Source organism: Crocodylus siamensis, chromosome 1 (assembly GCF_052110815.1).
Source record: "Crocodylus siamensis isolate JL-2025a chromosome 1, ASM5211081v1, whole genome shotgun sequence".
In the NCBI taxonomy this organism is placed as follows: domain Eukaryota; kingdom Metazoa; phylum Chordata; order Crocodylia; family Crocodylidae; genus Crocodylus; species Crocodylus siamensis.
In genome coordinates, this window is record NC_143395.1 from 406,272,581 (window position 1) to 406,292,290 (window position 19,710).

The 19,710-nt window shown below is 46.5% G+C and overlaps 1 protein-coding gene across 2 annotated transcripts in view; it reads left to right on the top strand.

Annotated features, from left to right (window-relative positions):
* Positions 1–6,229: 6,229 nt before the first annotated feature.
* The window catches only part of ME3 (malic enzyme 3), a 179,430-nt gene continuing 165,949 nt past the window's right edge, over positions 6,230–19,710 (top strand). The window contains exon 1 of one of the 2 annotated variants that reach the window (XM_090030613.1): positions 6,230–6,462. In XM_090030613.1, coding sequence (XP_089886739.1) covers positions 6,286–6,462 — 177 coding nt within the window. In that variant the 5' untranslated portion in view covers positions 6,230–6,285. Of the gene's footprint in view, positions 6,463–6,488; positions 6,615–19,710 lie in introns of those variants that run through there. The other variant, XM_090030616.1, reaches the window with a different exon arrangement.

The window sequence follows — 19,710 nt, forward strand, 5'->3', positions numbered from 1 at the left end:
AGAAAAAAGAAACTGAGAGTCATGTCATGGAAATATACACCTACTGGGGGCTTGGCCTCATGGTTTTCCATCAAGTGTTTCTCCTTAATGACCCTGGCTCAGCCTTCTTGCCCAATCCCCCCTGCCAACACCCAAGGGTCCAGCCCAAGAATTCAGCCACATGGGTGAACTCTCTGCAGGTGGAACAGGTAAATGTCATGTTACAGCCTCAAATTATAAATTTGAGAAGAAATCAAGGAACAGCTGGAGTGCTCTCAGGTAATGGTATAAGAATCCTAGTCTGTGCTGAGACCATTCTTAAAGCAATCTAGTCTGTGGATGATTTCTTATTCTGCAATTTCATGTTCAACCTTGTTTTTAAAGTTTCGCTGTTTAAGATAGCTATAGTTAGGTCTTGATTCATTTTACATGCTTCAGTCTCCCCGCATTTTTACTACCATACCTTTCTCTCAGCATCGCACCGTACTCCTTCTGCAGAAGCCATTACTATGGTCACTTCTCTAGCAGTCCACATCAGGCATGCAGCAGTGTGACAATTACTATTGAACCCTTGTGGATGGTACCAAGTACAATACAGTGTCAAACTTCCCAGTCCTGAATAGACTCATTGAGGCAAAGGCCAACTGCAAATTCATGTAACTCAGTGGTTCCCAGCGTTTTTTGCTGCAACCCTAACTTGGCCACCAACAGGACCTCCTGACCCACTGCCATGGGGGTTGCTGGAAGCAGAGTGTGGCAGCGGCAGCCCAGGAGTGGGGGAGCTGCCATTGCCCCCTTTGTCCGTGGGGCCACGTCCCACCCACCCGCCACTCCCGAGCTGTGTGTGTGAGTGTGCATATGCGTGTGGGCCCTTTGTGACTCTATTGAGGACCCCCCGTGAGCCTGATTTGGGTTGCACCCCAAGGCTGGGAACCAATGATCTAACTGAAGCTAATATTCTAGATCTGGCATAGTCTGGATTCAGGGCAGAACACAGAACTGAAACTGTTTTACAGGCATTGAAGGGTGATCTCCATCTGTAAGGAAATGAGAGCTGGCATCCATTCACATCATCCTCTGCAGCACTTGCTACCGTCAGTCATGCATAACAGCTGTCCCTGGTGGCATGAATCCAGGGGAATGTACTAAAATAGTTTGAGTCTTTCCTGGAGAGTTGCATCAATTGGTGATGGCAAACTGTCTCTGCACCACTAGACCCTTCACTCCTGAAGTCCCACCTAGATCAATTCTCTCTCTGATCCTATTCTGCATCCAGGATATCAGTACCAGTAGGAACTGAGACTTGAGCCAGGGGTCCAGTCAGGATCAAAAAAATGCAGTGTCTAAGGCAAAGACCAAGACAGGGATTGAGAGCTGAAGGTCCTACTCAGGAGTGGGAAGTAAAGACAGGAACTGAGGACTAGGTAGGTGTAGGAATTAGGCAGCTTATGGGCTGGATTCAATCACCATCTGATAGCCTAAGCTGTGGATAGTGGTCAGGTGTCTTACAGTTCGACATAATGGACCCAAGTGCTAGCAACATGCGCTCATATTTACCCTTCACTAGATAAAACCAAGGCCCAGTTCTTCCATGAGATCATTTCATGGATGAAAAACAACTTGCTCAAGCTGAAATGAGGTAGAAGAGAGATGATGCTGGGGGGTACTCTGGTGAGCATCTGGGGACAGTGCAATCTCCTTTGGTCAAAGGTACATAACCTGTAGTTGGTCAATCCATTCTATAGTTTAGGGCATCTCTTGAATGGATTGCTAAAACTAAGCTCCCCTGTCTGTGACTAATGGCTTTCTATGTCTAATGCTTTTCAATCACCTTAGGCTGACTCCATCCCATCTTAACAGGGCTCATTATCCTTGTCACCTCCCAGCCACATTGCAGCACGGAAATATCCTGGGCACAAAGCCTTCAGTGCTCAGGAAACTCCAGCAAGTACAGAATACTGCAGTGCATCTTCTCAGCCACACAGGCAACACAAGCATGTCACATCTGCCCTCTAGAAAATATCAAATCAACGTGAAGGTCAGTCATCCAAGGGATTCAATGATTTGTACCGAGGGTATGTAAAAGAGTATCTAAAGTGGTCTTTTATCCAAAAGCAGGACAGGGACTGTGACCAACAGTTTCGCTCCTCCTGTCACAATGAAGCTCCTTACAATAAGGATAAAAATATGTCTGTGCAGGAGACAAAACTTTCTCTGGGGTGAGTGCAAGACTCTGCAATGAACTCTAAGTAGAACAACAGACCATTATAAATCTCTTCACCTTCTACTCCAAAAACAAGGCTTTATTCTTTGACCTTACCTTCTCTACCATGACTAGAGGGCAACATGCATAAAAACCGAATGCTTGCCAAAACAAGGCACTCAGAGAAAAAACAACATGTGACAGGAGTCACATTGCTTAATGCCCTACTGGAAGGCACTTAGATGCTGTAATGATACTTGTTGTTTAAAAACCCAAATGGAACCGGCCACATCGCTGCCCCAGCCCTGCTTGGCACTCCCTCTAGTTACCTCTTGTTGTTGGCTTCAACTTTACACTGCTTTTCCTTCCCTTCAAACCTCTACATGACTCTGTGCCTACAAGTGGAAACATATGTCACCTTTCCTCACCTTTGTGCCACCATCAAGATTTTTATGGCAGCACAAGGAGAAGCAAGCAGACATCTATACCCTTTCGCATGCCCACCATTTACGGTCATGACAAAGGTGGTAATAGATTGTGCTGTTTGCTTGGTGGTGGGAGAGCAAGGGCAGCCAGAGCTACCTGCACTCTCCAGCTATCTTGGGCAGGTGCTTTGAAGGCTTGAAGGGCCTGATCCTGCACACCCCCAGACTTCCCAGGCAGAATTGGGCCCCTCCTGGGGGTCTCTGTAAGCATGGCACCCCGGGTTTTCCCCACTTATGGAGACACAGCAGGGAGATCGCAGGGGTGCATCTCCATCAGTGGGAAATCCTGGGCTTTCCCTACTTAAAGACACATGCCCCAGGAGGCATGAGGAAGCATGGGAGCCAAGAAATTCCCAGCACCCCATGCTGGGACACACGCTGGACTTTAAAGGGACACTTTAAGAAAACAGATGCCGACATCAAGGGTTTGGAGGAGCTGGCTGCCAACCAACTCCAAGGGTGCCACAATCTCAACAAAGTGGCAGCCCACTTTGAAGTTGAGCATTTTGCCCTCAGAGCAGAGGAGAGAGAGCAGAAGAAGGAAAATGAGAGAAATCCCAGAAATTCTAGTTATTCTTTCCTGCAGAAAGACCTGCAGTTTCTTCAGACAGATCAGCAGCTCAAGGATTGGACTCTAAAGTCACATGAAGACCCACCAGTGAGCTGTGGCAGAAATCATCCTGGAATCGAAGGCTTGCCAACAACACGTGTAAATATATTATACAGTAGCCACATATTATACACTTGCATACACAGGTGCTCACTGACTGTGCAGTAACCAGCATTACTGCACAGTAGCATCTCTGCATGGCTTCGTGGTGACACTGACTGTGCAGTAGCTTGTTACTACTGCACGGTAGTGTCACATCGTGGTTCATGCCCCGCGATGCTACTGTGCAGTAGTAACGAGCTACTGCACGTAAGCATCTCAGGTAGGTGCAGCCACCGTGAAGCACCTAGTGATGTAGGCTGTAGAAGTAGCTGGCTAGGCAGATGCTTTCTATGCTTCTGTTTTTTCCAGAAGTGCAAAAATAATGAACGTATTTCTCTCTCACACAGCTGTCCACACTGTGCAAGGGCATACCGCCATGAAAACATGCCCCACTCACTTCTCTCCATGTGCTGAGTGCTGAAATGCCTTGTGTAGCTACTAAGTGCACATGAGACGGGGGACCTGAGAATGGTGTTGGGTATGTCCTAGGGATGCAGCAGAAAGCAGCTCCATTACATTTGGGTGCCTCATGTAATGTTTTGTAAAGGACACAGTTGGGGAGGGGCAGAAGGAATACAAAGGGTTGTTTCTGGTATTTGAGGCATAGGGATAGCAGCATTAATGCTGAAAGGAAGCAGGAACTATTAGTGTCAGCACATACTTTACAGCAGGGACTCAGTAACTGCTCATTTCTTGTACAGCAGCTTATTAGAACAAAAGGGGGGAGAAAAGGGAAATACGTGTACAGAACCAAGGACAGTTTTATCTTGCAACTTGGCCAGGCTGAAGTTTGACTGGTCTCTGCTTTGAACCCCTCTGAGACTGTTTCCCAAATACAAATAAACTAGAAACCACATTCCTGTTGATGCCTTCAAATTGCTCCCCTGCTGTTGTTACAAGTAATGGGTAAGTTTGTTATGAGTGAAATGACTCCAGCTGGAATCACAGCCCGTTTTCTAAATTGTTTTATCTTTTTCTTTCTTTTTTGGGGCAGCTGCCAGCACTGGGGGGCAAAGTCAGCGTGGGCCATGTCTTCCTTTGGTGGAGGGTGCCAGCCTCTGCTGTTGCTTTAATATATCTCAGAGTCCGATGTTAGAGAGAAAAGCGTGTTTGAAAAACAGAACGATATCACAGTCTTGGGATGGGGGCACCTGAGCAGGTGTAGGAGCTCAAGGTGCTTCCAAAGGAGCCAGACTTGGAGCTGACGATGTCTCTGTGGCCAAGGTATACATCCAGCCTCAGCTCAAGGTCCTCTAGTCCAACCCCCTCCCTGAGGCACGATCATCCCTACCCGAACCATCCCATACAAACCATAAACTAAACTCTACGTAAGACGACCCTCAACCCTAACACAACAGAGCGAACACCCTACCCTGCCACAGCTGGGAGACCTCGGCACCCAGCATCCTGCTTCTCTGAAATATTGTTGATATATACCAATAGATACGTCAATCAGAGCTGTTCCTAGGGTACAGTGAATTGGGGTGACTGCCCTGGGCCCCGCACTTCGGGGGAGCCCTGCAGAGCCAGGTGGAGCAGCCACAGCCCTTTCCATGGGGCCTGCTTGACGCTGGCAGCTCAGCCCAGCGCCGCGGAAGAACCACAGGGGTACCACAGCCCCACACAGAGTTAAGGCGCCCCCACACAGGCTGATTTGCTCTGGGCCCCGCACCCAACTAGAGTCAGCTCTGATGTCAGTATACCCCAGCAGAGGGCCATGCCCCCCGCTGCATCTCTCACAGTCCCTACAGAGTAAAATTCCTTCCTCACCCCAAATACAGGCAGCCCTCGGACTTACAACACAACTGGTTCCTGAAAACCGCATCTTAAGTCGAAACGTTGCAACTCGGAACCAATTTTCCCATAGGAAGCAATGTTATAAATGGGGGATTGGTTCCTGAACCAAGGCCCGATACCCTATTTTCACTAAAAATAACCAAGAAGTTTGTACTCCATCAATTATAGATGGGTCATATAGCCACATTAATGGATTTATACTCATATGGATTTGGGAGGACTTCTTTGAGGTGGCTTTGCTGGACTTTTTGACGGGTTCTTGGCTGGAGTCTTCTCAGGAGTCTTGGCTGCAGGTTTTTCTGGAGTCTTGAATGTGTTCGCTGTCATGGCATCACATCAGATCAAGCACTGTCAAGTCGACACTGACGTCAGAAAGTTGAAACGGGGCGTCAATTTATAAACCTCAGAAGTGCGAAACGTAACCCAAAGCGCTGCGAGTCAGAAAGTTGAAACAGGGTGTCAGGTTATAAATGCCGTAAGTGCGAAACGTAACTCAAAATGTTGTAAGTCCGAAAGTTGAAACAGGATGTCAATTTATAAACCTCCTAAGCACGAAACGTCGTAACTCGAAACGTTGCAAGTTGAGGACTGCCTGTACACGGGGTGACGAATGCCCACCAGGCTCGGTTCAGCGGCGAAGACCAGGTTTATCGCCTCCCAGCAGCCGCCTGCACACGGTTCAGCCAAACACCGCGCATCACACCAGGAGCGAAGGCATTCGCGCCTGCGGCTACAAAGTTTCCAATTCTCCTTTTCTACCAGGGCCAAAACAATAAAGCGGAGGGGCAAGAGCCTCAGCGGCCTTCCTCCACGCCCATTGCGCCCATTTCCCAGATGGGAAAACAGCGGCACGGGGGGTGGGGGGGTAGAGATTCATCCCCCCCCCCGCCCCCGGGCCCGGCAGCACGAGGGGGAAGGAGCATAAGCGCGGCCTAAGGGGACGCAAAGACGTTATTCCTCCCTTCCTGAGTTTCTCAGGGGAAACTGAGGCACGGGGGGGAGGGGCGGGCGGAGCAGGTGCAGGGGGCGGGGAGGCGCCGGGCCGCAGCTGCCGCGGGATCCGCTTCCTGGGTTGGCTTCCGCGTGTGCGGGCCCGATGCGCCGCCGCGATGCCGGGCTGCGGGGTGGCCGGCCGCCTGCTGCGCCTGCTGCGGGGCCGCCCGCCGCCGCCGCTCCTGCGCCCGCCCGCCCGCGGCTGCCGCGGCGACGGCCCCGCCGCGCCGGCCCGCGCCGCCGCCCTCAAGAAGAGGGGCTACGACGTCACCCGCAACCCGCATCTCAACAAGGTAGCGGGGCCGCGGCAGCGCCGGGGCCCCCGCAGAGCCTGGGCGCGGGTTTCAACGCGGGCGCGTCTGCCTGGTTGCGCGGGGCCCCTTTTCTCCCGGGAGCGGGGTGCGGGTGCGGCAGCGCGCGGGGGTCTGCCCGGCCTCCGCCGGAGGTGAGCGACAGCCTGCGGCCAAACTCTCTGTGCTTAATTCAAAAAAAATGAGGGAAGGAAGAGGTTGGTGACTTGCTTGATGAAAACCCACCGTGGATAGTAAGGATGTTTTGAAAGCTGCCTTTAGAAGTGAAACTGGCTTTTAAAAAAAAATTTCTTTGCATTAAAAAGGGGAAGTGAGTTTGGGCTGGTTTTGTTTTTGAGCCTCTCTCCACTGGGTCCACGGTAACCTCTGTTTTATGTCCTAAAAATCACGCTTCCTACGGGAAAGAATTTTTTTAAATGCTCAGTATTGTTCGGGCTCTGGGGTAGACTGGCTTCTTGCTGCTCTGGACCAAATTCCCAAGGAGCGCAAAAAGCGCCCCAGGTCGTGTTGTATTTATGAATAGCGCAGTTCCTCATCCTCCTGTCTGCCTCCTGATTACAAACATCAGAGCAACGTGTGAATTGGAGGATAATATAAATGTATACAGTCGGACCCTCAGTTGCACTGATTCACCTATACACGCTTTATATAACGTGACCGTGTTTCAATGTATGTGACACCCTGTTTCACATTTATACTGTTTGCGGTAGAGCGGTTGTTAGTTTGGAGTCTGCTTACATAGCGGTAGCATCACTTGTCATCTCCTCCAAGACTTTCCATCATTTTTGGTTATATTAACCCCTGAATATCTGTGAAAATGGCGTCAAAGAAAGCCCTTGATGTTGTGCCCAAAAGAGCACGTAAGTCTATCACCCTGGCCCAGAAAATAGAAATCCTTGATAGAAGGCAATAGTGCTGTGTCAGTTGCTCACCAGTATAGTTTAAGTGAATCGACTGTGCATACCATTAAAAAAAATGAGTGAGCAAACGATTAGAGATGGTGTGAAAATGACAATCCCTGCGAGTTCGAGAGTGTCATTGGTGACTTGAATTCCTCATTTAGATAAGGTTGAGAAACGCCTTAATCTTTGGATCAATGAAATGACCAATAAAAAAGGAGCTGTTATCAACAGTGCCGCAATTAGGGCTAAAGTTTTGTCTCTGTATGACCACGTAGCCGGGAGTAAAGGTTTTAATAAGGCTATTAATTCCATTATGTTGTGTTTATATATCCTTTTACCGTGAAATAATGTTACCAAATTTTGGTCCCAGGTCCCTAGCCCCCTGTTTTCCATTGACTTAATGCCTCCAGTTACACAGTTTCAACTTACACAGTGTTTTTCAGGAACGTATCCCCCACGTAATTGGGGTCTGACTGTATATAGGCTTTGGGAATTTGGGGTTGAAATCTTATGCTGATATTCTGACAGACTACTCCAGTTATCGGATATCTTATAAATGTGCCTACTGTCATCTTGGGTTATGGGTGCCTTTATTACTGTTGTTCTCATCGAGCGTTATCAACGTGTTGTCAGTGCTGAAGTCTCAGGATCTGTGGTGCCAGCAAAATTCGCAGCCAGGAAATCCCAACACCGGTCTTGCCTTAAAGAACAACTGCAGGCTCGGTTCGGTGGCAAAGATTCGGCCAGGTTTATTGTCTACCAGCACAGCCTTAACATGCTTTGGCCTAACAAGTACATCAGACCAGGAGCTAAGGCATTTGCACCTGTGACAAAGTAGTTGCCACTATGCAGGCAAAGTTTTCTTGTTTTCCAATTCTCCTTTTATACAATGAACAAAACAAATGACATATTACTTTCCATCTACATGTTGAGCATCTCAGACTGTCTTGTACTGGGGGCTTGTTTCAGTCCTGACCTGGGTGTTTCAGCTTTATCCCAGTACTGGGCTGTCCTGCCTTGTACCACCATGTCTCTGTCCCATCTCTTGCCATGCAAGCCTGCCAAGTTTTTAACGTGAGAAGTTCGTGCATCCGTCCGGCTTGCAGGTGAGGCCTGGCCAAAGCTTTAGCAAAGCCTTTGTGTCAGCATTGATCGATGCTCCAGCAAGGCCTGCACCTGCAGTAAATAAACTGGACAGCAGCTAGGGGTCTGAACAGTTGGGAAGTTGATTATAATTTTCTCTGGTAACTACCTGTTGCCTCTTGTCTTGAACTTGAGGTTTCAAACTCCTTGGGGCAAGGATTATCTTTGATCTTTTCTTATCTTTTTATACTGCTCAGGCCCTATTGCAGTGGTTGGGACCTTTACGTTCCACTTCATGTACAATTAATGGCAGCTCCCTTGATGCATCAGACTGCTGCACCACAGTGCATCATCTGTTGTAGTGGAGGCTACTGTACTATGCCATCAAATAGTTCAGAACCGCCTGTAAGGCTGGGGAGAGACTGAAAATGTATCAGTTATCCATGAAAAGCATTGAATTGTTGGAGCTGAAGTGCTTTAGTTCTGTTTTTTTTCTTCATAACTGTCTTGTCAGCTAGCATTGTCCAAAGGTATCTTATCAAGAGAAAGATATCTGGTGTGTCTACTGCCATCACGTATATCAGTTATTACTGGAAAATTAGGACCTTCACCTTTGACTAGTGAAGCGGGTCAAAGTGATGCAATAATGTATTGCTTCAGATTGGAATGGTTCAGGTAATTACTGCAAGTCATCAGTCTATTATGTTTCTTGAAAACCTGACCCTGCTTCTTATGAAGTCAAGGGCAAGGCTTCCTCTTTGATTCCTTAAGTAGCAAGTCTTTTTGTTTTCCTGAGGGCCTACTTATAGATTTCATAGATTTTAGGGTCAGAAGGGACCGATTAGATCATCAAGTCTGACCTCCTGCCTTGGGCAGGAAAGGGTGCTGGGGTCACATGACCCCAGCCAGATGTCTGTCCAGTTTCCTCTGAAATACCTCCAAGGAAGGGACAGCACCACCTCCCTTGGAAGCATATTCCATATTTTGGCAACCCTCACCGTAAAGAATTGTTTTCTGATGTTTCTAAATTTCCTCTTCTTCAGTTTGTAGCCATTGTTTCTAGTTACCCCAATGGGCACCCTGGTAAACATCGTACCCCCTATTTCCTGCTGCCCCCCCACCGATGAGTTTGTAGACAGCCACAAGATCACCTCTCAGCCTCCTCTTGTGTTGTCTCATTTTTGTTCTCTTTCTTCCTTGAGGGCGTTAAAGACCCAACAGAACTTGGTTGCAAGCACAGGAAGGAGAGAAACCATGTTTCTGTCACCGGTGAAATGTGTCACATATATCATGTTTCATCGGATCCATAAAAATCTCCCCCTCGAGTTTGTGTATAAAGAGGGATGTTTGTTGGGATTCAGGTTGCAAGCTTCTGCCCCAGATCGATGTAGAACAGTATTTATATGGCCCTTTTTAATGTGGTATCTGAACACTTCACAGTCCTCAATGCAATCATCCACACAATACCCCAGAGAGGTAGGGATATCTGCTAATTGTAATCAGTAGTTTAGCTTGCATGCCAGCATGGGCCCTCTAAGCTATTTTGGTAGCAGCGCTTGGCAATAAGCTAAGCAGCTCTGAACAGGCCTCTGATTCCTTAGGGGACGTAACAGAGCAGTGAGCAATTAATGGTCCTTTGAACAGGAAGGAACCTGCTGTCCATGATCTTTCTGTGGCGGCCTTTAGAGCTCACTGCTGCCTGACTCTATTGATGTGTAGAGTATAGTGTACAAAGCCCATCTGTTTTTCCAAATCTCTCCAAGAAAAGGTGAATGATAAATACACTGAGGACATGGCTTCCTTGCTATGTTTTCCTTCCACTGGCTTTTGCTGACTAAGTGAGACTACTGGATGAATAAGTTACAAAAGGTTTATTCCTAAATATTGGTGAAGAATGGAATTTGGCGATTACACCAACTCCCTGAGAAGGGTTTGTAATTCATTTGGCTCCATTTCTCAAATCATTGTGATTTATAGAACAGGTTGGTGTGTTGTTGTACATCCAGCTTTGCTTGCTGAAACTGACTGCAGTATCTTCCCGAAAGCACAAAGCAGAGATGGACCAGTGTGTTGAATGGGAGGATGAGATCTAGGATTTATTATTAGTTCTCTGACAGGCATGGCGAAAGTCACGTGGAAGGAAACTTTGCAGATTGTTTCCTTTGGGTACTCTAAAAAGATTTGAATGCACAGTTTTTAACACTTGACCAGAGGAAGACATTTCAAAGAAAAATTTGGTTGCTGCCTAGCTTTTGAGAGGGGTATAACCAAGCTGCTATGATTTTCAAAAACTTACTTCTTATAGGATCCTGTACACTATTCTTTCTGTTTCTAAATATTACCACTTTTCTCCCTTGTTCAGAGTTACACAAGATGTTTTAATGGTCTTCTCCTGGGGCCCTTAATGGCCTAGAGAGGCAAAAAAATGAGGCAGCCACCCTTAATTTGACAGAAAGGTTTCACAAATCGATGGAGAGGAAGTGGAAAGAATTAGTTCTTAGATTTTAAGAAGTGCTGTTTAAAGCAGTTGTTCACTTCCAGTCCTTGAAATGTTGTAGAAATGAAACATGAAGCAGCGTAAGAGCTAGTGTCTGCCCACAATTGCTAATGCTTTCAAAAGATCAGTCAGCACACAGACCTCCATGTGTGCTACTATCTAGGGAATCACATGACAGTTTGGCTGCTCAAGAGATTTAATAAGTTTGACAGTACCCAAATTACCAGAGAGGTCTGGTTCTAGTGGGATTTTTAAAAGCAGGGGCCATGTACATTTCCTGCTTGTTCACAAATGTGCATTAACATGAATGTTATCACTTTATCCTGCAAAAAGTCTGGGCATGTGGTCTGGGAAAGGAGTCTGTTTTCAGAGGTCTCAGGAGAGAAGCTTGATCCACGGGATTTAGGGAAAGCAGGGGTACTGGGAAAGGCATCCTAGACAATGAGAGGGGCAAGAGGAATCCAGAAGCTTGGATCTAAAATCAGCACCATAGAAACAAGAATGACATCCCTCAAGCATGAGTGCCCTCAGCCCAGTTCTGCTGATGCAGAGCAAGGCCTTGCGCTCAGGATACAAACTGGGAGGCGGTGGGAAGGATCTTGCATCCGTGCATGACCCCATGGATCGTGAACCACTGTAGTCAGGAATACTTAGCTCTTGGCCCTCTATGAACTAATATCTCTCTTAGATTAAGTATACTGCATATCACTATATGTTGTATTTCTAGTTTTTAGTCCACTCCAATATTGCTTTGTGTGGGTACTCTCCAAGGTACAGAATTCCTGAGTGACTTGGCGCAGGGCTGGCCTACCTGCAGAGAAGGAAAACTGGTCTGTAGCTCACAGAGTGCTTTGGCTGACTTGGGCAGGGGCTGCATTGTATCTTCTCCCTTGCACTCTCTGGCATTTAGGATTGGAACCTAATTGGAAATAGGTCACTTCAAACAAACAGGATGATTTCTTATTACATATCGTCTGTTAAAGATGATGGCTTCACTGATCTATTACTAAATTCTATTTATTACTCCCCAGTTCTTCCGGGCTCTGTTGTAAATATGCATGCTGCCCTAACTAGGAATGCAGTTAGCAAGCTAATTGAGCTGAAAGCAAGGGTAAATGCGTTAACCAGGCAGGTTTACCTTTAACTACATATCTTTAGAGTCTCAAGGACCCAAATTATTCCTTCCAAGATCAGTTGTAATCTTTTTCTGTACACCAAACTGCCTTCATTTGTACATATTTCAGTTGGTGGTATGAAAATAACTCACGTTTGGCTGAAGCGCCCACTTCTGAGTCAAACCCTTTTGGATCTCTGCCATCACAAATGCTGCAGACATCCAGATATGGAGGTCAGCACTTTTTTCCCTGGAAGTGGCAGAATATTAGCATTGTTTGAGGAACAGGCAAGAACTGCAGATAACTTGTACTTTTTATGGAAGCTGCAGTGCAGATACAGTGTATAGAATTAGGCCTTTTAATATATTTGGCTAATAGTTTATATGTTTTTTGTATTTGCATGTGCTGCCCACTTGTGCTTCTCATGGAATGTATCTTGATGATTTATAAAAATGATGACTAGATGGGTATTCAGGATTAAGCCCCATCAAGGAACGGGCAATTAACTCCTTTCCTGCTGGTTTATGTTGCCACATGTTTGGGCTTTCCATTGGTCTTGGGCGTATCGAGAGCACGGTATGTAGAAACGAGTTTTAAAGTTCTACTTCGACATCACAGGGAGCAAAGTTAGGAAATTAAGCATGCCAGCAACATAATATATAACAGATGAAGGTACAAAGCAGGTGAGGCAGCATTTACATGGTTTAGCCTTAAAATTAGTCCGGATATGAAACGGGTTGCATGTGAGGCAAAATTGGGCGTTTGTGTGACTGGATAATATAGTAGCAACACTTAGAGCAGGAGCAGGGGTAGGCAATTATTTCAGCTGGAGGGCCGCTTAATGAGTTCTGGTGAGCCGTCAAGGGCTGCAAGAGTAGCCCTGCCCCCTGGTTGCCATATTGGGACTGGAAATCCCACCCCCTGGCTTTTGCCACTGGGAGCCCCTCCCCTTGCCCCTGGAAGTACTCCTTTGGCGGGGAGGAAGGGTTGCCCTCCTAGAACTGGGAAAAAAAAAACAAATTGTATACTAAAAACCAATCATTTACTATAACATATTTTAATTTTATTCCAAAAAATATTTTTGTCCTGATTTCTGTGTGTTTGCATAGTGTATATAGAGGTGATTGCATACTAACTGAAAAATAAAGTCTTACTCTTGAATATTGTGTGTGGGGTGTCTTTGGGGGAGTGTGCGGGGGTGTGTGTGGGTGAGTTTGTGAGGGGGTGTGGCTGTGTGTGTGCAGGAGGGTGTAGGGTATATTGGGGGTGTGGGGGGTGTATATGCAGAGGAGTTGTGGGGGTGAGGGGGGGTGTGGGGACCCCCCATGCACTCCCCCCATGGTGGAAGCAGTAGCGGCAGTAGCAGCAGGTGGCAGTCCCTCAGGGTGCTTGTGGCCCATGCACGCGCTGCTGCCTGGTGGCATGTGGCTCCGGCCAGTCCTGGGAGCTGCACGTGGCAGCAGGGAGTGGAGCCAGGCTGGCCCAGCTCTATCATGTGGGGCTCCTGTGCAGCTCCCAGCACTCATGCGCCACTTGGGGGGAAGCCCTGCATAATAGAGCTGGCTGCCTTCCCTGCACCCTGTTGCCCCATACAGTTGCCAGGACTCCGCCAGAAGTGATGGGTAGCCCCTCTCCCCACTTCCTAGCAAAGTCTCAGGAGCTGCATGTGGTGGCAGGGAGTGGGGCCGGTCCACCGGCTCCATTGCGGGGGGCTTCCCCCCAGTGGTGCATGAATGCTGGGAGCTGCACTTGCGTTGCAGGGAACCCCGTGCAATAGAGGCAGGCTGGCCTGGCTCACTCCTTGCCTCTACGTGCAGCTCCCAGAACTGGCTGGAGCCGTGCACCACTGGGTGGCTGCACCTCCGCTGACCATGAGTGCCCTGAGGGCCTGCCGCTGCCGCCACAGGCTGTATTTTTCCTGCCGCAACCCAGAGCAATGGATGCCCATTATGTGGATCCATCCATTTTCTTCAGTATTTGCCTAACAGTCCTCTTCTGAATGACAGATTTGAGGAAGGGTTACTTCATCACTGTGTCCTTCAGCCTCTAGATCCTGGGAGATAACCTGAACTGGAACAAACAAGGTTTGGAGCAACTATGCTCTGCAGAGCAGTACTTTCTAACCTTTGTTTTATGATGCACAAGAAGTGATACAATCTTCATCCATGGTGCTGGTTAGTGGAGCATGTGGTATGACAAACCTTTGCTAATATCTGGCACGGAGAGGCATGCTTTAATCTCGTCTGGGCCAGCTTGTTCCTGAGTATAACTCAGTTCAGTAGGTTATACCAAGATGGAATTAGTCCTTGTATTTTTGTGTGTTTCTCTCCTATGTGTGGGACAGCTCAGTCAAATCTCTTGATTTCTCCCCCCCTTTTTTTTTTTTTTTTTTTTCTTTTTCTTTTTTTTTTGCAATATCCTGCACATATAATACTGGTGAGGGCAGATCATAACATGTTGAGACTGAAGAGGCTATTCAAGGATAGTCATTTTTGGGAAGCAATTGGCAATAACAGTCTCTAAACTGAAGCTTATTATTGTATTATGAACAAGCAGCTTATGTAAAGGTCCAATTAGGCTTGGCTTCCAGGCACTTTGCTTACAATATGTTCAGTATGCCTCAAAGCCTCAGGATTGCACCAGGCTTGTTGCCGTTCTTGGGCTTGGCAGCAGTTTATGGTGCTTTTTTCCTTCCATTTCAGACAGGCTGGAAGACTGCAGACTTTCCCAGCTGTATATCCTCCTATACCATCTATCCCATAGTCCCCTGCAGGTTGGATCACTCAAATAGTCTCTATCCTTGAGAATTACCCACAAGTAGTGGGGATGCAATGGCTTCTATTCTGAGTATGGGGTTGTAATAGAAGACCCAATAATCCTGTTACTGTCAATGAGTGTAAGAGTAGGATAAGGGTGCCTGTAAGGTGGACTGCCTGGAGGCTGGGAGGGGCAGTCCTGGTGGCTTTATAACCCCAGTTCCAGGGAAGAGCAGTGAGGGTAGTGCTGGAGGAAGGAGCTCCCTGCACGGAGCTGTAGATGAAGCACTGGAGACTAGTAACTGTGAGCAGTGAAAGAGAGACACCTAAGGTCCTGAACTGAACTGAGGTCCCATTTAATTATCAAAATCAAGGCATGGCAGGTGTAGGTCTCCAGGGAGTTGCTGTATTTCCAGCAGATCTGTTCAAGCCATAAAGGGTATGCCTAGTTCTGTTCCAAGAAGGCCTACTTTAATAAATGCTATTAGCAAGGTGTCTACAGGTTTCCCTTGCCAATCACAGTTTTTCCAACCATGGTTTTGAGTACCCATGCTTAATATTCTGTATTCTGTTTTGGCTACCATGGTATACGGTTTTAAGTAACCACGGTTTTCCGTGGCCATGCATCAGCCTGCCACCTGCCATTTTTCCCATAAGCCTTTTGTCTTTCCAGCCGCGGTTTTTGCCAACCACAGGAACTTTCAGGAACCTAACCCCAGTGGTTGGCGAGGGAAACCTGTATGTGATTTGTATATGCAGTGACCAGTTGTTCTATTAATCCATGCTCCAGGAAGGCCCACAGCAGCCAGGAAACATTTTGGTCACTGAGCTGTCGGGATGACAGGCAAGTGAGGACTGACTGGCAGGGGACAGCAGACAACCGCAGCATACCCTGGGCCTGCTACAGGACCCACAGTGCACATAGTGCTGATGCTCTTGCATCTGTGTTGGGCACCAGGACTGTAATTAGTTCTTGTACAAGTGAATGTGAGCAAAATTGCACCTTATTCCTCCTGCCTGGCAAATTTGTGCAGGATCTTTTTCAATCTAGTCTGAAGATGTTTTTTAAATTCTTGTGGACTTGCTGTCTACTCTCTAGCCATGGATGCTATGATGTTGAAAGAAGCTGGGCTATGTTCCCTGACAGAGAGAGACTGTGTTTGAAGTTTGAAGTTTCCCATGAACCAAACCCACCCTGACATTGGGGAAATGATATCTGTGTCCAGGCCTGTGTTTGTTCTGGGGTTCTCCAGAGGCTTCCAAGTACAAATCTCAGTGTTATGGACATAATAAGACAGCATCTTTTGTGCTCCACTTTGTGCACTGGAAATCTGGCCCAAGTCCTAGTACTGTAGGAAGCAAGATAAACATTTCAATAACACGTGTTCAGACTGTCCCAAAGTACTTGCTCAGCAGGCTTGTTAGCACACTGCTACTAGCTTGTAATGCTGGGGCTTGGGGGACGTGTTTGTATATGAGTCTCAATGCAGAGAAGCTGCAGATTTTAAACAATCAAATGTTCCTCTGCTCTGGACCTGGATGAGAACAAGGTTTTATTGGGTGGTTAGTAGTCCTGTGTGTTACTATTACCTTTCCCTTATTTTGATAGAATCAAATAGGTGCGTCTTACCCTTGTTTCAAAGTGGAATTAACAACTTGCCCTGTCTATAGCAAGCACATTCAGTGGTGCAGCTCCATCTAGCTGGTGGGTGGCCAGCAATCGGGGCAGATCCCCAGTGTTGGTAAGGTCTTGGCTCCTAACAAAAAATAATAAGTAGCAAACAGGACTCGGGCGACGTGGGTTGTATTTCCAGCTTGGCCACTGCCTTGCTGTGCGACCTTGGGAAAGTCACCTTGCTTCCTCCTTCCTCAGAACTCCCAGCTGTCAGATGGGATAAGTATGCTGTCCTCATTTTCTGCTGTGCTTTGAGAACCACCTTAATAGCTGTATCATTAATGAAAGAAGTGCAATTTGGACTGAACTGAATGGTCAGTGCAAATTGCTCTCGCTACTGGGGCTTAAGCTAGGTCTTTCTAAGAAACTGTTGCTGACAATGGATTTGTTTGGGAAAGAGGTTTAATGACATTTTATGTGCCAACAAAAAATGTAGTGTTACATATGTGGATATGGGTGAATGCAGCTAGTACAGCTTATTTTGCTGGCTAAACCAGTATGAGCCGTCCCGGCAAAAGCCTGTGTTTGCTGGCATAAACTGCCTCTACAGTAAGAGGTTTCTATGGGTCTAGCTGTAGTGGTGAAACTTCAGTGTAGATGAGGCCTTAGTAGTTGCTTGATGGGAGGACATGTGGAAGCTGACATTCTGGCTGCCTGCATTGTAGCTGGTCTGTGGACAGATAAGTGCTTAGTCTACTGTTAGCTCTGTGCAAGCACATAATTAATTGGGGGGTATCAGTTGGACAAATTCGCTAGCGCTCAATTCACACACAGAAGAGTTGTAGTGATAATTAGAGGAAATGGTAACTCTGGACAAAAGCCACCTGTGGATTTTTAAACTGATGACCCTTTTAGTGAGCTGGTTGCAGTACAATGCTTACATTATGGAAATTCATTAATTTGGCAAATTCCAAAACTTTTTTTTACCTCATTTGCTTTTTTGAAAAAATGCAAGGTTTCCTTAAGCCACAGTCAGCTTTTGCAGAGACTGAACATGGCTCTTGGGGTGTCTTTACATGTGGTCCAGATTGCAGGGGGTCATTTTAATTAGAGTGGCTTCCAGACAGCTGCTCTAATTAACATGTTGCAACATCATATGTATTCAGTGCCCCACATTTCAAAATAGCTGTGGGGGTGCTTTAACTAAAATTCAAATGAGCTTTAGTTAAAAGTGCCCTCACTGCCATTCTGAAATGCGAAACACTGAATACGCAGGACACTACAGCATCCTGGAGCGTTCTAATTAGAGTACCCCATCAATGACATGTCCTAATTAGAGCACATTGGAGCATGTCTATAGACGCCCTTAGCTCAAACTGTGGAGTAAGGGTTTGGGTTTTTTTTGGGTATTTAAGTAAAATGCATTTCAAACAACATCAGCCCTTGATGGAAATAGCAGCAATTGCAGCAATAAAAATGTTCATAAAACTTTAGATGGAACTAGTGCTGTGTATTACAGTACATTCAGCGTTCCCTTTCACTATGGCCTGCTCCCACTGAAGTCAGCAGGAAGCCACTACTGACTTTACCGGGAGCATGAGAGATGTGTTGTGTTTAAGCAAGACTTTAGGTTGATTAGTGCTGTATGCAGAGGTGTAGCCAGGCAGCTCCGTCCCTGGGGCAGCTGTGCAATGCCTGGGTCAGCACTGACTGCCAGGGTGCCAAATGCAGCAGCATGATCAGCTGCCTCTGTAGGTGTGTAGCTATTTGTGCACCTCCCCCTGACAAAGACAGTGCCTATAGCTGCTGCCCTAGTTGTCCCCCATCGGTTATGCTGTATTCTGGTGAGGCCTGCACGTTTCATTTAGGGGGGTGCAGAGCCTCTTGTGAAGTCAAGGGGAGTCTTTCCATTGACTTTCATTCATGGAGCTTGTTGCCTTTAATAAGTGATTTACACTAGTTACAAACACTGTGCTACTATCACTGACCTTCTAGAAATTCTGTACTCTAAAACAGTGGTTTTCAACCTCTTCTCATTTGTGGACCCTTAAAAATTTTGAATGGAGGTGTGGACCCCTTTGAATTGTAAGTGTGGGTATTTACATACTTTTGATTGCTTGTAGTCATCTTTAGCGGACCCCTCAGGCATAGTCTACAGACCCCCAGGAGGCTATAGACCACAGGTTGAAAACCACTGCTCTAAAATATAAAGACAACTAATTGACATTTTCTGATGCTTACCAGAGATGACAAGTTTGTTTGCATTTGGAAACATAATTATATAACTTTCAGGTAGTTACAAAGAATGAAGTTAATTGAGTTTTGTTTGTTTGTTTCCAGGCATGTCATCAGATTTTCTGTGCCTTGGTTTCTCTCTTAAAGATACAGATGTAATAGGTGGGCCTCAGACACTTGTTTCTTTAACTGATCCAAGTGTGGGGAGTCAGGTTCAGTCCTACTGCAAGCAGGTGCAGCCTGGTTTTGACCTGAGAGGACATAATCTGAATTCATCTGTTGTGCTCCTTAACAGCCAGTCAACATATGGCACCAAATACTTTAGTACTGACACCACCACCATTTTGGCTAGTTAGGTGAATTCAACTATGCTACTAATGCATAAGGAAAAAGGGACTATAAGGTGGGTAGGGGAAGACTAATGACACCCCTGAAGTGCCCTAAGAGTATCCTGATTCCCCATGAAACAGTGTTCAATACACCTCTAGATTCATGATCTTGAAGTATAGAGTCCTTGTTTGTGGGAAGAAATGCCCTCCACTTCTAAGATACCTCTAGGACAGTAGTTCTTAAACTTTTTAGACTCAAGATCCCCCTTGGAAAATGCCAATTCTTGGTTTTGACTCGATTTTGGACTATAGAAAAATAATCAAGCAATTCTTCCCTTGCAAAGACATCAGGGAGACTACAACAAGTTAGAATGTCTTTGACAACAAAGATTGTTACTTGAAGTCTTTGGATTTATCTTGTGAATCATGATGTTTGCACACGTAATAGTGGTAATACTGCAAAGTCCCCTGTGATACCCCTACAAGGATCTCTCAGCCCCCCAGGCTGATTCTCTAACCCTGGTTGAGAATTACTGCCCTAGGATATCAATTTCTGAGGACTGCTCATTAGCAAAAATACTGTATGAAAGTTGCTTCTTAATAGGAGTAGACCTTAAAAGACTTAAAATGCATTATGAGGTATGATGGGAAGAAGAGCTATATAGCAGCTTTCTTCCTGCCTGTCTCTTGCCCTTGAT